At 45.0% G+C, this 15,851-nt stretch overlaps 1 protein-coding gene across 13 annotated transcripts in view; it reads left to right on the plus strand.

The window, feature by feature from the left end:
* Window positions 1-15,851, plus strand: part of FAM193B (family with sequence similarity 193 member B) — a 31,789-nt gene that overhangs the window by 2,993 nt on the left and 12,945 nt on the right. For 6 of the 13 annotated variants that reach the window (XM_032628985.1, XM_032628989.1, XM_032628990.1 and 3 more), the window contains exons 3-6: window positions 3,753-3,813; window positions 11,293-11,535; window positions 12,354-12,585; window positions 13,792-14,179. In XM_032628985.1, coding sequence (XP_032484876.1) covers window positions 11,422-11,535; window positions 12,354-12,585; window positions 13,792-14,179 — 734 coding nt within the window. In that variant the 5' untranslated portion in view covers window positions 3,753-3,813; window positions 11,293-11,421. Of the gene's footprint in view, window positions 1-3,752; window positions 3,814-6,905; window positions 10,909-11,292; window positions 11,536-12,353; window positions 12,586-13,791; window positions 14,180-15,851 lie in introns of those variants that run through there. The other 7 variants (XM_032628980.1, XM_032628981.1, XM_032628984.1 and 4 more) reach the window with 4 other exon arrangements.

Consider the following 15,851-nt stretch of genomic DNA (forward strand, 5'->3'; position numbering starts at 1 on the left):
GAAGTGTCTGCCCTCTTTATCATATGAAGGACACCTGATCTGTGCCAGGCCCTGGACCAGCTGGAAATGCAGAAGTGAATCAGCCGTGGTCCCTCCTCACAAGGGGCTCATTTGGTCTAGAGACCAAATGAGTTTGGTTTATAGTAGTTTGCGGTAAGGCTAGAAGATCATTACTTCCTCTGAGTTAAGGCTCATAGGCCACTGGTTGCATCCAGTTTCCTTTGCTCATTTTCATAACCTGTACACATTTAAATGCAGGACTTTGAGCTTAATTGGAATCCCAAAAGTCCTTACTTCTAATTGATTAGGCCACTAAACTACATTGATACATTCACTAAAAACCCAAATCCTCATTTATTTCACAAGAAGACTAAAACAGTTACAGCCTTCTTAGCAAAGAAAAAAAAAAAACCCAACTTACAAAGCAGTTGGAGGAGGCAGTGAGACATAGTATTTAATGTTGCAGACTTGGGGTGAGCTTCCTGCTCATTCTCTTAGCTTTGTTGCTGTGGGCATGTTTCTTCCCTTCTTTAAGCCTCTTCCAGAGCTTCACCAGAGAATGTGGAGCAACCCACATAGCACCTAGTGCTCCTCACGCCAGAGCTAGAATTGGACGTGACGTGTGGCAGGGAGCCATTTGGCCATCCAAAGCCTGAGTGTTCTCACCTGCCAGCTCTGCTGGCTGTCTCTAGTTCTCTTGGACCACTCAGCTTGTAGTCCAGGTGCACACTCAGTAAACCCCCAGGAGACTTGCTAGACTGTAAACTGGCATTTGGTGGGGGTTGAGCTCATCCTGCCCTTCCCATTTCTCATCTCTACAGCATCACCTGGGACTTTGTCCAGCCTAGTTTAAAGGAACTCTAGAGACCTGGCTCCCCCACTGCTCAGAGTTAAACCTGCTCCCTCATGGGACTGGAGCAGATAATCAGCCAGTATCTTTATTAAAATCATCTCATTATGTTTAATCCACTCAGCAAGTATTAACGATCTGTGTGCCAAGGCCTTTATTCGGGGCACACAGATGAATGAGATAATCCCTGTACCCTGAGACTTCCCCCTTAAAATCACCGCCCACCCAGCCATTTTCATTGCAGATAGGAAGAAATGGTACTGAGGAGAGATCCTTGTCTCCTCTGGTTCTTTGTAAGCCAGTAGAGATTGACTATGTAGAAATGCCAAAAGTCTTTTGAAGATGAAGACTTACCTACTAAGATTTTAAAATTTTAAATTTCCGGACTTCCCTGGTTGGTCCAGCGGTTAAGATTCTGAGCTTCCAATGCAGGGAGCATGGGTTCAATTCCTGGTCAGGGAACTAAGATCCCACATGCTATGCGGTACAGCGCAAAAAAAATAATAATTAAAATTTTTAATTTCCTTAAAATGTCCCAGAGCTATAAGCTTAATAAATGATATCAGATGTACTATTAAGGTCCTAACACCTTTACTTACTAAACCTAGAATTTTTGAGAGCATGGGTTATGTTTTAATTCATTTCTGGTGTATTTATTACGCATGGTCCTTATGTGTTCAATGAATGGCTGTTAAACTAAATTATAATAAAAGAGATGTTAGGTTTCTAGCACTTTCCTTATCTGCCCGCACTGCTAGGCCAGGCTGGCAGTCATTCATTCAGGCACATTGCACACACACCATGCCCAGCCTTCCTCTCACCTGACCTGGCGTCCATTTATTCTACCAACCCTAATGGACACCTGATCTGTGCCAGGCCCTGGGCTAGCTGGGAATGCAGAAGTGAATCAGACATGGTCCCTGCCCACAGGGGCTCATGGTCTAAAGAACATACATATAATAATTGCAGTTAGGCTAGAAGAGCATCGCTTCCTCTGAGTTGAGTCAAATCCTAGATCCTAGTACACACCTTTAGAAGTATTTCAGCCTTTTAGTTTTTTTTCCATGTATAAAATGACAGTGATGCTGGGCTCACACTAGGGTTCAGCAAGTACTGCATGTCAAGCACTGAGCACAAGTGGTAGCTGTGATTATTATAGATGCTTTGTTCTAAGGATGCACAGACGTGATAGCCTAGAAAAAGCTTCTCAGAGCTGAGGCTTCAAGGTCAAGTAGAAGGTCCTCCAGAGAAGGTGAGAGAAAGTGTCTAACCAAAGCAAACAGCATAGACAAAGACCCAGAGGCCAGAACTGCCCAGCTTATGGAGAGTGGTGAGAGGTCTGGCTGGAGAGTTTAGCAGGTTCTTGAAAACCGAGAGGTTTGGGCTTTATCCTGTAGGCAGTGAGGAATCAATGAAAGGTTTTAAGTAGGAAAGTGAATGTGATGTGCTTCATTAAATTCTCTCTGATAGCATGGAAGTAATTCTCAGTGGGAGAGGCAGCTGTGATTGCTTGATTCTACCTCTACCTCTCCCTCACCCTCACCCCAGCCTAACTAATAATCAGATCCCTTGTGCTTTGCTGGACCGTATCCCAGACCTAGAGTCTTTAGGTCTGAAGCCCAGCATCTATTGTTATTAAATTGCCCCAGGTGATTCTGATGTGTGGCTGGGTCTGGGAATTGCTGAACTGAGGGTGCCATGGGGATCTTTGCGGAGGCCTAGGCTATTCTTTAAAGAATGGGGCTTCCTGGGGGAGGAGAGAGCTTTTCCATAAGCAGGAGAAGAAACAGCCTTAGTTTTTTTAAAAAAAACAAACTTTTGGGCTTCCCTGGTGGCGCAGTGGTTGAGAGTCCGCCTGCCGATGCAGGGGACACGGGTTCGTGCCCCGGTCCGGGAGGATCCCACGTGCCGCGGAGCGGCTGGGCCCGTGAGCCATGGCCGCTGAGCCTGCGCGTCCGGAGCCTGTGCTCCGCAACGGGAGGGGCCACAACAGTGAGAGGCCCGTGTACCGCAAAAAAAAAATAAAAAATAAAAAATAAAAAAAAACAAAAAAAACAAAAAAAACAAACTTTTCCTAGTTCTCCAGTTGTTGCCCATATTCTCCAACTGCTAATCTTTCTTCGTGTATGGAAACACGTGCTGCCACCTCTACTGAATGATTGGGATGCACTGATTCATGAGACACAGGCCCTGCCCTTGAAAAGCTGTCTTCTTTGGAGAAGACAGATTTTAATAATCATGATACACGTGATAAGCTCTCTACAAGAGACATGTAAAAAAGTGTTAGGGCATCCCAGAGCAAAGCACAGTTTATTTTGCCTGTGGACTTAGGAGAATGTAACACCCAAATTGAGCCTAAAAAGGAAGAGGCAGAGGGAACAGTGTGAATGAAGATGTGAGTGCTTATGTATTGGAGAAAGGGAATGGATATTGTGGGAAGGAGTGGTTAATGGTTCTTCGTGGCAGAATATGCAGAGCAGAGAAGGACTGAGGAGAGGCATGCTTGTGTCCCGGGAAAGGCCCAGTGTTTGCACCCTTCAGTTCTGTGCCCATGTTCCCACCCTCATCCTTCAGACTCTAGGTGGATGAACATGGTGCAGTCCTATAGGCCACCTGTCCTTTATTTCCTACCCAAGGCTCTTAGCTATCCAGATCCCTTTGTGGTTTCCCCCTCCATTCTGAAGTGAATAGATTTAGGGAAACTAAGGCAGAAAGAAGGGCCCGGAAATATTGAAGGTTCTTATTAGGAAGTTGCAGCCAGAGAATGTGGGCTGGGTTGGGGGGTGGGCGGGGGTCAAAGAGACCTTGAAGGTCACCTGTCTAGTCTTCTGTCCTGTGCTTCAAGTAATAACTTTGGATTGGGCAAGTCTCACTTAGTAAGTTTCCCTGTCATTTCTTCCAGGACAGAAGAGGAAAGAAACTAACGGGTATTGAGCACCTACTGTGTGCCAGGCCCAGGCCAGGTACTTTATATAATTTATTTCCTTCTGTCCCCACCACTCTGTGAAGTATGGTTTTATTCTCATTTCATAAATGAGGAAATTGAGGCTCAAAGAAATTCAGTAATAATCCAAGATCATACTGAAAATGGCAGAACTGGGATTTGAACTCACAACAGTCTGTCTCCAAAGTTCATACTCTTCCACCCATGAGAACTCTGTGTTGCCATTACAGAGTAGTCGGTAATAAGGTTTGCCCAAGGTTCCAGGTAAATAAGAAGCAGCTTAGGCCTTCCTGTGGCTGATTGTACCCAGGAGGCACATTTGACAGATGAACTAGCCTTGGCGGGTAGAGGGCCCCTGGGGTCAGAAAGACTCACTGCCCTATCCTTGACTCAGCTTGTACAACCGAAGAGAATTCTCCACAAAATGGCTTTATGTTGTGAAACTATTGTCGTACCTCTTGGAAGGACCTGAGCCAACAGCCTGAGTGGGAGTTCGGGTGAAAGCTCCAGGGCACTGAGGTTGTATCAGCTCCCTAAGAATTAACTACACCTCTGATGGCCAGCAGTAGAATGGTCTGAGATTCTTACCCATTAGTGGCCTGGAGTGATGCACCCATGCCTTTTCAACATGGTATGTCGGGAAAGGGGCTGGTTTGGCTGTGTTTTAGTTTCTATCCTTTGTGTAGAGCAGCTGAGACATGAGCCAGATGGGCTTTAAGGATTCGTTCATTTATTCAGTGAATGCCTACTATGTGCCAGACCCAAGCCAAGCCTAGTTCCTGGACACACTTAAATGGCCGCAGTCTACTCCCTGCCCCCAAAGAGCTCCCATTCTACCAGGATTTGGAGTAGGCAGAAGATACGTCTATGGCACAATGTGATAGGTGCTATACTGAAATAATTCTACTCAGCCTGGTCCAGCAGAAGCTTCAACAACCTTTGACCAAGATTTTAGGGGATAAGTAGGAATTTCCTGAGGAGTAAAGCTGAGGTGCTGGGGTTTGAAGGGGCAAGGTATATCTGAGGAACAGTATGAATAGAACCTATGGCTCTCAGGTGTTAAGCGTGGAAATGGAGTATGGAGAGGTCAGCTGGGGCCAAGTTATAAATGCCAGGGGCCAAAGAGTGCCCTGGTAGCGAGCTCCACCAGAAAGGAGCCTAGAGATCAAAGAGAGACCAAGGTAGGAAAGAGGAGGTAAAGGAAAGAGATCCTCAAACTGGATAGGTATGTGAGAAGGCACATAATAAGCTTATATTAAGTAGAGAAGCCCAATGTCCTAATCAGTTTTTAATTTATGTATTATTTTGTTTATTATAATTGTATGTTATTTTAATATGTTCCTGCCTGATTCTCCAAAATGAATATGAGGCATCCTGGGAGTTTGGGAGCATTGACAACCCCGTGCATGAACCTGCCTGGTTTACGCATGTGTTCTTAAGGCAGGAACTCTATGGTTCACAGCACCTAGCACAATGGTTGGCACCAGGTAGGGGCCCTGAGAATGTTTGTTGAATGAGGGAATGAATGGGTGAACGGAAGAGTGAGTGGTAATGACTGGGCTGATAAGTTTTTCTAGGCTGGGGATTAATCATTTTCTCTGCTTTTGGAAGGGAATTTTAACTGTTGTCCTCTGCCTGCCTCAGTGACAAGGAGGCTTTTGGAGTTGGGTGACTTGAGAGTAGAGTGCTCTGCTGGGCCACTTCAGAATAGAATTTGGAAACTGTTGCAGGGCTGCTGGTTAGATACAGCATGTGTCTTGGGGGAATCTTCTCAAACATACACAAACTCTTGGGAGTAAAAAGAATCCATGAAAGGAATGAGAGCAGGTTTGGTTCTGGAAATTAGATCCAGCTTCAAGAGCAGTCCTTGACAGCCATCTGGCCTAGTGACACATAATTCCCAAGTTGTGGCCAGAAAGTCTGAAGTGCAAAATTTACTCATGCCCCCAAAGAGCTATCCAGATATGCCATGAACTGCTATATGGTTGTTAATAATCACTATTGCTTATTGTGCACTCACTGGGTGACAGGCACTGTTAGATGCTTTACATCAGCAATTCTCAAAGGGTTTGGTCTTGGGACCCTTTTACATTACTAAAAAATTTTGAGGACCCGAAAGAGCTTTTGTTGGTTAAACTATTGATATTTACCAAATTAAGTATTAAAACTGAGAAAGTTTAAAAGTATTTAGTTACTAATTCATTGCAGAATAACAATATTAAACCTATCGCATTAACATAAATAACAACTTCTAAATTAAAAATAATAATTTTCCAAACAAATTAGAAAAATGGTCTTGTTTTCACTTTTGCAAATTTATGTCTGCCTTAATAGAAAGAAGTTAGATTCTCATATATGCTTCTGTATTCAGTCTGTTGCAATACATTATTTTGATTGAAGTATGTTAAAAAAAAAAAATTCAACCTCACACAGATACATAGTTGGAAAGAGAAAAGTATTTTGATAGCCTGTCCAGACGATTGTTGGTATTCTTCTTTGCAATATGGAATCTGAGACCATATCAATAAAGTCTTTATACTCATTTACATTAAAATCTCTTGGTTCAAAAAAAAAAAAAAATCTGTTGGTTCACCTAACACTTTGAGTGGACTTTATACCAGTGCATGATTCTGTAACATTATGCTTTGATCATTTGGAAAGTAGGTTCACTGAGTTATGTAGATCTTCCAAATGTTTTCCTGTTTCATTTTATAATATCAAAAGATAACATTTGTTAATATCACCATCAGTTTCATCATAAAGTCTTTAAGTATTGGGAAGCTGTCAAGCTCATTGTTGTGGATACAACTTTTCCAAAATTCTAATTTTCTCCTAAAACTTGAATTTTATCATTGACCATAAATACAGAGTTGTTTTCCTTGAAGTGACAGGCTCGTTTTGGTCATTTTTTGAGAAAATGTCTGCCAATAACCCAGGTTTGAATAACCATAGTTTGTCAGTCATTCTTTGAAGTAAAAATGGTGTTCCATGAAAAAACTGTCTTCCCCTTTCTTTGATTTTATCTCTTTTTTCACAGGAAAACTAGAATGTCTTAGCATAATGCTTCTCAGACAAAGAAGAAAAGTCTTGGGCCTGGTCAGGTGAGGGAGCAGGCACTGCTTTTAATGGCTGCACATGCCAGCCTCCTGGGCTGATAGTGGCCACAGTCTAGGGTTCCCCTGGCTCAAACTGCTCTGGGGTTGTGCGTGCTACAACACTGATCCCCTGTGTGAGTAACCCCACACTGTCCAGAGATTTGGGGTTTGCTCAGAGAATGAAGCAGAATTATCTTGGAGCTTTTTTGAGCAGATCCCAAATCTAGAGAACCACTAGAACCTTTCCTTTTTCTCCTCCACGTTTTACCTAAGGCTAGACCGGAATCTGGAGAGGCTCTGAATTTAAACTGAGGTAAGAAGTAATAGTTAGCTGTTGCCCAGGGTTTCTGGATTTAAGAATCAGTTCCATCAGCCTCTGTGATGAAGAAACATGGTTGGAATTTTCATTCATTCGATAAACATTTATTGATGTTATTCATGTGGGAATATTGTGCCAGGTGCTAAAAAGTACAGCTTGAGAACAGCTAGTTGAAAGCCTGAATTGACTACAGAGGATAAGAAGTCATGATTGCCAGGAATTTGGAAAATGGCAGGAGATTGCAGTCAAAGGGAACTGTGAACCAAGAGCTTTTCTCTGCCAAAGCAAAAATTTGAAAAATCTGGTAGTATTAACTGTATATAATATCTCCAGGGATTGGAATTCAAACAACCCTCTGGCAATTAAAGTAGAGATGAAAATGTCAGAGGGAAAAGTCCCCAGGCTCCACTGGGAGTTTTACCCAGGGGCAGGCACCAAAGATTAGAGTTAAGACAGCTCTGAGGGTGGCCCCCAGAACTACCTGGGCCTAGAAAGAAAGAATCTAGTATACCAAACTCAAGACAGTGGATAAGCTAGTTTCCAGTGTAGACTTATTAAGAACAGACCAGCCAAGGGGCATAGATAATAGATTGAATACCTCCTGTATGGATCCCTTGAGCTAAGTGCTTTGCATCTCTAATGTCACTTAATCCTCTGGGCAACCTTATGCAATGTAGGTGGTATATCCCTGCTTCAGATTGTACTTAATTAGCTTTCCAGGCCCTGTGTTTCTTCCTTTAACCAGAAAGACAGCCTGCCCTGTAAATTCACTTCCATTGATGGCTATTCTTATTTATCATGTGTACCATTTTGGCTCTAGGGAAAGTCATGTTATTTCCATGAATGTGGAATCTCATTGTAATCCCCAAGGAATGCAATCTTCCACACTTGAGATTGTAACCATTTGGGTGGAGGTCCAGGGTGGGGAGATGGCCTTTTTCTGTGGGAAACAGTAATTTCAAGCAATGTCTCGCCAAAGTGCCTGCCAGCTGTATTGCCATGGGGACACTTAACAAATCAGATTTAGCCACTATGTTCCCAGCTGAGCCTGTGCCCTGTGCTGTACTGTGAGGGATCCAGACAAGAATCAGATCTGGTACTTGCCTTCTAAGAGCACAATCTAGTAGAAGGGACAGATAAATAAGTTAAGTGGAAGGCACAGATGTTGTAACAAAGGCACAATGTGCTGTGGGGATATGGGAAGGAGAGGTGAATTATAAGAGGGAATCTCTAGGAAAGCTTGGGTGAGATTGGATCTAAGCTGGGCCTTATTTAAGCCTTGCCCTTCTACTTAGTGGTAAATGTGGGGAGGAAGGGGGTTTTAGGCAGAGGATCCCCTTTAGCAAAGGCAGACATAAGAGTACAGGGGAGTATTCGGGGAACTTAAGGAATGACTTCATGGAGTGAGGACAGATTAAGATGCCTAAAAATCACCTTCAGTTCGTTGCATGTGAGAGACTCTTGCATTCTCTTAAAATACAATGATTGTATATTCTGTATTTTCAATCGTAATCCTGATTTTAAATACTGTTTCCCATTGCCCCCATCATGTTCATAATTAGTGCCATATGTTGGGCAACATATATGCCTGGCACTAGGTGCTTTATCACAATGCTCACAGCCAACTCTGCAAGTCAGGACTTAATCCCATTTTATAGATGGAGAGACGTAGAATAAGTAGAACTTGCCCAGCATTATACAGCTGGTAAGTGATGGAGGCCCAGGATTAATGCCAAAGTGAGTGTTGTTTCTACTACACCCCAGCACCTCCCACAAGTACTTTGGCACTAAGTACAGTCACATTGATTACATATTTAATTTATAAGAATTCTGTTTTCACTTTGAAAAGAAAACAGAAAAGATCACTTATTACACCTTGTCATTTACATTATACATTTGAATTCTTGGTTGTACCTACAAAACCATATATACTGTACCTTACAGGCCACATAAAAAATTTCGAGAATAATTTTACTCATACAAGATTTTCATCTTATGTAATAACTATAGAACCTAACACTGAAATGAAATGAAACTCCATTGTAGTAAAATTACACGTCCTGGTGTTTGCCTTAAAAATATGGTTACTTTTCTGTTTCTCACAGGGAAAGGGACTTGGGCATTGACCTCATCTCCTCCTTCTGGAGTTACTGTGGCATTTTGTAGCTATGGAAAGTTTCCTGGGTACACATCTCAGAAAGGCTTCCCTTGCCATAACTCATCTGAACACCATGCTTCTCCATCAGCCTTCCACTCTTTCCATGGGATACTCATCACCAATGGGTTCTAGAAGCCTATATTCTTTTGCAACTGCCATTAAGCAGCCGACTTGCTCACTGAAATGTCCCCTTGGCACAGACTGTTTAGGCAGCATCTCACATGAGTTCCATATGTAAGATTCCTTCCTTTCTCTCTCTCTCTGGTACTCTTTTCCAAGGTCCTTGTACTTCCGTAAATGTTTCAGTATGCTCCTGGTACTACTGTTTGATTCCTTTCTTTTTCTAGAAACCAGGGACCCAGGTCAGTGTAATTGTAACATTACAGATTTAAGGATACCCTGATGCCAACTTATTGTGAGAAGGTGATTTTATTCGAAAAAGATGATGCCATTTATTTTATCGGTAGGATGAAAATAATACTCTTATTAATTCCTTTGCTTAGGCCTCTGCAAATACCTGTTACCTAGTGGTGGGTAAGTTTGGAAGGTATATCAGTTAACTACTGTGTGTAACAAACCACCCCAAAACTTAGTGGCTTAAAACAATACTATTTATTATTTGTCATGAGTCTCTGGGTTGACTGGTCCAACCATGAGTCTCTGGTTCTGCTGATCGCGGCCTACTTGGCTGATCTCAGCTGTGCTCACTCGTGTATCTGATCTGCTGGCCAATCAGCTGGGAAGACTCAGTTTTCCCCACATGTCTCTCACATCCCTCCAGCAGCTAGCCTGGTCATGCTTACATGCTGTGACGGGTGCGAGAGCGAGCAAGCCCAGCCATGCAAGGAGGCAAGTAGAAATGCATACACACTTTTCAAGCTTATGCTGGCAGCATGTTTGCCAACATCCCGTTGGCTGAAGAAAGTGACATGACTGTCAGAGTGAGAAGGGACTATAGTACAAAGTTGCAGGATATAGGAAAGCCATTAATTGGGATCATTAGACACAATCAGTCTCCCAGTCAGTACCCCTCAATGTGACAGAAAACCTATAGACTTATATTTCTAGGTGAAGTTTGTCCTAGAAGGGAAAAACAAAATCCAAATAATAATTACCGTGTACTGGGACCATGCTATCGGCACGCACAGGGCTAGGCACTTTCCCTATCTAGGCACGAACCCTCACAACAACTCTGCAAGGTAGGTAGGAAATCAGAGCTCAGGAAGTTCAATAACTTGCTCAAGGTCACCCAGCTAATTTGTGGTCAGGGAAGGATTAGAATGTGTGTCAGTCTGACCCCTGAAGCCCAGGGTTTTTTCACCATACCTCACTGCCTCTCAGAAGCACCAGGGTTTGCCTTACCCTCCAACTCAGTTTTCAACTGAGTTGATAACTCTTTGACTGGTTCCTCCAAAATGCTGCTGTGATCCTAATGGAATTGTGCAGCTCTTCAGGAAACCTACATGTTCCCCCAAACTGCATTAACTGAAACATTTTTTCTTTCAGGTGGGGATTGGTCTATAGACTTCACAGACACCCAAGGTTTGTGGCATCTCCCAGACATGCCAGAGAAGGAAGGGCCATCTTCTCATTAACCTTCAAGATCTGGGGACATCGGGGCATTAGGGCATTTGAGCATGAGCTTTGGAGTCAGCCTCACTAGGGTTCAAATCCTAGTTCAACCACTCACTAACTCTATAACCTTGGGCAACTTATTTAACTTCTTGAAATTTGTTTCTTCTTTTAAAAAAAAGAGAAGAATGATAACACCTAGTTTGCAGAGCTGTTACAAGGACTAAAATTTGGTAAATAAAGTGCCTAACCCAGTGCCTGGCACGTAATAAGTGATGTCATTAGTATTGTTAATATTATTTCTAAGCAGAGTCCTTCCCCTTCTGGGAAACCCTGTTTCTGTCTGTTGGACAGGTTCCCCCCACCTCCAGCCAGTCTGTGCAGACTTGCTGCCTGCTGTGTCACCGGGAACGCAAAGGCTGGGAAGAAGGCCCTTCCCAAAATGGACTGGTGTTGCAGGGTGAGAAGCTGCCCCCTGACTTCATGCCAAAGCTCGTCAAGAATCTCCTAGGCGAGATGCCTCTATGGGTCTGCCAGAGTTGCCGAAAGAGCATGGAGGAAGATGAAAGGCAGACAGGTCGAGAACATGCAGTGGCGGTAGGTAACCGCTGAGAAGGGGTCCCTGAATGCAGGAGCGCTGCCTGCCCAGAGAAGTCAGGCTGCTGAGCCGTTGCTGCCTTGTCCTCTCAGGTGGCTCTCCTCAGGCAGCACCTATGCCCAAGTGCCAAGAGGCTGCTGGGCTGCATCCACACAGCATTAGCAGCTTGGGTTCACATTTGGGGGAAGAAAAGAGAGGTTTCAGGCAGCCCACCAGCCCCTGAGGACAGTGCACGGTGTGAGGGCCGGCTCAGATGTACTGGTAGATTGAGATCCTGACCCTTCCCTGTGACTGTGCTGCCTTCAGCTCTCTGGCAGCTCAAAAGCCAACCAATATGATATGGAGGGCAAAGGTCAGTTTGAGGGTCTGCAATGTGCCTCCATTAGAAGGCTTCCAAGATGCCTAGAAGCTGTCCAAGTGCTATCTCCTGAATCACAGAGGTCCGACTCCTTGTTTCTTATTCCCCCCAGCCCCTCTCTTTTACCCAGAATCAGTTCAGCTTCAGGACTCCTAATTTAAAGACTGTTCCTCTCCTTGCCAGCTCTCAGGACTCCCTAAAGGCCCACAGTTAACAGGCAGTCTCTGCCATTACCAGAATCTCTCTCATCATATCCACATACTTCACTGGGAGCACCACAGCCCCTCTTGGCAAAGGCCTGGCCCGCATTTGCCCTTGAACCTTTAGTTGTGGGAACTGTGCTTTGGCCATGGCATGGGGGCCTAGAGGAGGAGGTGTCCCTGGGGAAGCTGAGGCAGCAGAGGGTTAGCTCTGATGTTTCCTCTTTTACCATGAGCCTTTTTCTTCCCCCTTCCCCAGATCTCCTTGTCACACACATCCTGCGAATCGCAGTCTTGTGGGGGTGACTCTCATTCCTCTTCGTCCTCCTCTTCATCGTCCTCATCCTCGTCGTCCTCCTGCCATGGGAACTCAGGGGACTGGGATCCCAGCTCGTTCCTGTCAGCACATAAGCTCTCGGGCCTCTGGAACTCCCCGCACTCCAGTGGGGCCATGCCAGGCAGCTCGCTCGGGAGTCCTCCTTCCATCCCTGGTGAGTCTCCAAGCTCGGAAGACAGCCAGGCCCCATAAGTGGAGAGAGCTCTGTTTTCCTAACTGCTTGTTCAAACAGATCAGAAGATCGATTATTAAAATATTGAGCTGGCCGAAAAGTTCGTTTGGGTTTTTCTATAACATCTTATGGAAAAACCTGAACAAACTCTTTTGGCCAACCCAATAAGTAAAAGTGGAGCTGTTCTGGTGGAAGCCAAGCAGGGAATCTAGCCCTTGACTGTCTTGGTGGGAATCCTTTCCCCAGGACTGGCTCTGATAGCTGTTCCCATTGGATCCAAGAGGGGACCTGGTAAGCACTGGCTGAACAGAAAGTGAAGTCTGAAAGGGCCTTTAGGGAATTAGGAATCAGATCACCTGACTCCTGCAGCAGCCCATAGGGCCTGGGTGCCTCCATTTCTCCATCTAGGGGATGGGTGCTTTTATAAAAGCACTGTACTTCCATCCACAAGAGATAGGCAGTGTGAGCTGCCTTGATTATTAGCCAGTTTTGCAGCTGTGTAAGCCTTTTCTAGACCCTGAGGTAACACTTAGTGACCCAAAGAAAAAATCTTGGGTTTTTGATGTACTGTGTAAATATGAATTACTGTCTGCTTCTAAATGGAGGACCTGAATTCTTCAAAGGGGTGCTGCCCCCAGAATTGTGAGTTGAGTAATGCATAATTCCAGTTATTTTGGTGCATAAGCCAGAGAGAGTCATCAAAGCCTTTTCCCACTTGTCCTCTGAAATCTGGGGCCACCTGGGAGTCTGGCATACCCTGGCTGCCTCAGTCCACATGGCCCAGAGGCAGAGCCTCAACCTGCTGCTCCACTGGCTTCTGTAGATCCTGCCCTGGGCCTGAGGAATGCCTGTTGACAGGCAGGTCCTAAAGAGGCACTGAGAGACAGAACATGTATCCCCTGTTTATGCCAGCAGAGGTGTTGTGGCCTTGCATGGGGCTGGCACTCCTGGTGCCTTCTCTCTCAGGCCTGGACTTCAGCCTGTCCAGCTGCTGCCTAAAGAGAAATCTCTCCAGCCCAAGCTACTGCTGGGCTTTTCCGAAAGCTCACAAGTCCACCATGCTGAAAGGCTGTTCCCAGGCATGCTCCCTATGGTCACAGTAAGCAGGATGCTGCAACAACAAGTCATTGGGCTTCCTTCCCAAGATCTGGGCTCCCACTGACACCTCTCTCCCCCGTCCGCCCACAGGTGAGGTTTTCCCCATCTCGGAGCACCACCGGCACTCAGACCTCACTGCTCCACCTAACAGCCCCACCGGCCACCACCCCCAGCCAGCGCTGCTGATCCCATCTCACCCCGGATCCTTTGGCTCACCACCCCACCCGCACCTGCTGCCCACCACCCCGGCAGCACCTTTCCCTGCCCAGGTTTCAGAATGCCCTATTGCCATGGCTGCTGCCCCCCACACCCCAGGGCCATGTCAGAGCCCCCACCTTCCCTCCACTAGCATGCCGCTCCTGAAGATGCCTCCACCATTCTCGGGTTGCAGCCACCCCTGTAGTGGGCATTGCAGCGGGCACTGCAGCGGGCCCCTCCTCCCACCGCCCAGCTCTCAGCAGCTCACTAGCACTCACAGGTGAGTGGCGCAAAGAGCAAACTCCCTGACAGCTTGAACTTAAAGAGTTTTGGGAAACTTTGCAAAACGTACCTTTGGGATAGAAATTAAAGGATAGACTGTGTTTATGTTTTTTCCATAGTTTGTTCAATTATAAAAGAAATATGTGTTTATTATTTAAAAACTTGGAAAAATTTAGCAATGTATAAAATTCCTGGCAACCTAAACTTTAACACTGCAGTACATTTTTCCTTGATGTTCTTCTTTTTTTTTTTAATATTTATTTATGTATTTGGCTTCGCTGAGTCTTAGTTGCAGCATGCGAGATCTTTAGTTGTGGCATGCAGGGTCTTTAATTGCAGCATGCGAACTCTTAGTTGTGGCATGTGGGATCTAGTTCCCTGACCAGGATTCGAACCCAGGCCCCCTGCATTGGGAGTGCGGAGTCTTAGGTACTGGACCACTAGGGAAGTCCCGTGATGTTTCTATATATAAATAATATATATAAATAACAAAACGAGGTCCACGTTCTATATATTTTTGTGTGTTTATTTTTTAACATTATACCATGATCATTTCCCCAGTTAAAATTCTTCAGAAAACTTTTCAGTGGCCATATAATGTCTAATTGTACAGCTCTAGCATAGTTTATCATTCCCCTATTCCTGGATATTTAGGCATTTCTAGTTTTTAACGGTTATAGACTAGGCTGTAATAAGCATCCTTGCACACAAATCTGTTTGAGTCAGGAGTTCTGTCCTTAAGATAGATTCCTAGAAGTAACTCTTAAGTACTGAGAAAGTTTATATTAATATATATATGAAAGATACAATTTTTTGGAGAAGATAGATTTATCTTTTTATATTGTAAATCACATGTGTGTGATTTTTGGCCATGTGCCTGGTGGCATGTGGGATCTTAATTCCCTGACTAGGGATCGAACCCATGCCCCCTGTAGTGGAAGCTCGGGTCTTAAGCACAGGACTGCCAAGAAAGTCCTCTAAGCACCTTGATAATGATTCCTTCCCCGTGGAACCTCCCTCACCTTCTCCCATCTCAGAAGGTGAGAAAGGCACCAGACTATGGGAGTTGTCAGTTTTTATAGGGGTGGGTAATTTCATAGGCTAATGAGTGGGAGGAGTGTTCCAGCTCTTTTGGGAAGGGGCGGGGATTTCCAGGAATTGGGCCAGAGCCCACTTTTTGATCCTTTTGGTCCATCTTGGAACTGTTATGGTGCCTGTGGGTGTGTCATTTAGCTTGCTGATGTGTTACAGTAAGCATATACAGAGGCTCAAGGTCTAGTGGAAGTTAACTTGTGTGCCATCCTGGAACCATTTGATTCTAATCAGTTTATGTCATGTCCTTGGGCTATGTCATTCTTTCAAAGGCTGTGCCCTGCCCCTTTCCCTCCTGTTTCATCCCCCCCCACCCCAAAGATTTTACTCCCACATTCTTATGGGAAGCAGAAGGGCGATGGTTGGTCCGTCTTCTGTAACTGCTTCAAGGCTGAGTAGGACTGTTGACCCACCCCTGCTCCTTGCCCCACCCTTCCTCCTGCCTCCCTTGGCCCTAGCCCTGGGGCACTCCTACTGCTGATGGCCAACCCAGGGCTCTGACTCTTCAGGCTCCAATTCTGGGACCTTGCAGGCCTGTCTCTTCCTTACCCTGGGAAAATAGTCTATATTACAGGGTG

This window comes from Phocoena sinus, chromosome 3 (genome assembly GCF_008692025.1).
Source record: "Phocoena sinus isolate mPhoSin1 chromosome 3, mPhoSin1.pri, whole genome shotgun sequence".
In the NCBI taxonomy this organism is placed as follows: domain Eukaryota; kingdom Metazoa; phylum Chordata; class Mammalia; order Artiodactyla; family Phocoenidae; genus Phocoena; species Phocoena sinus.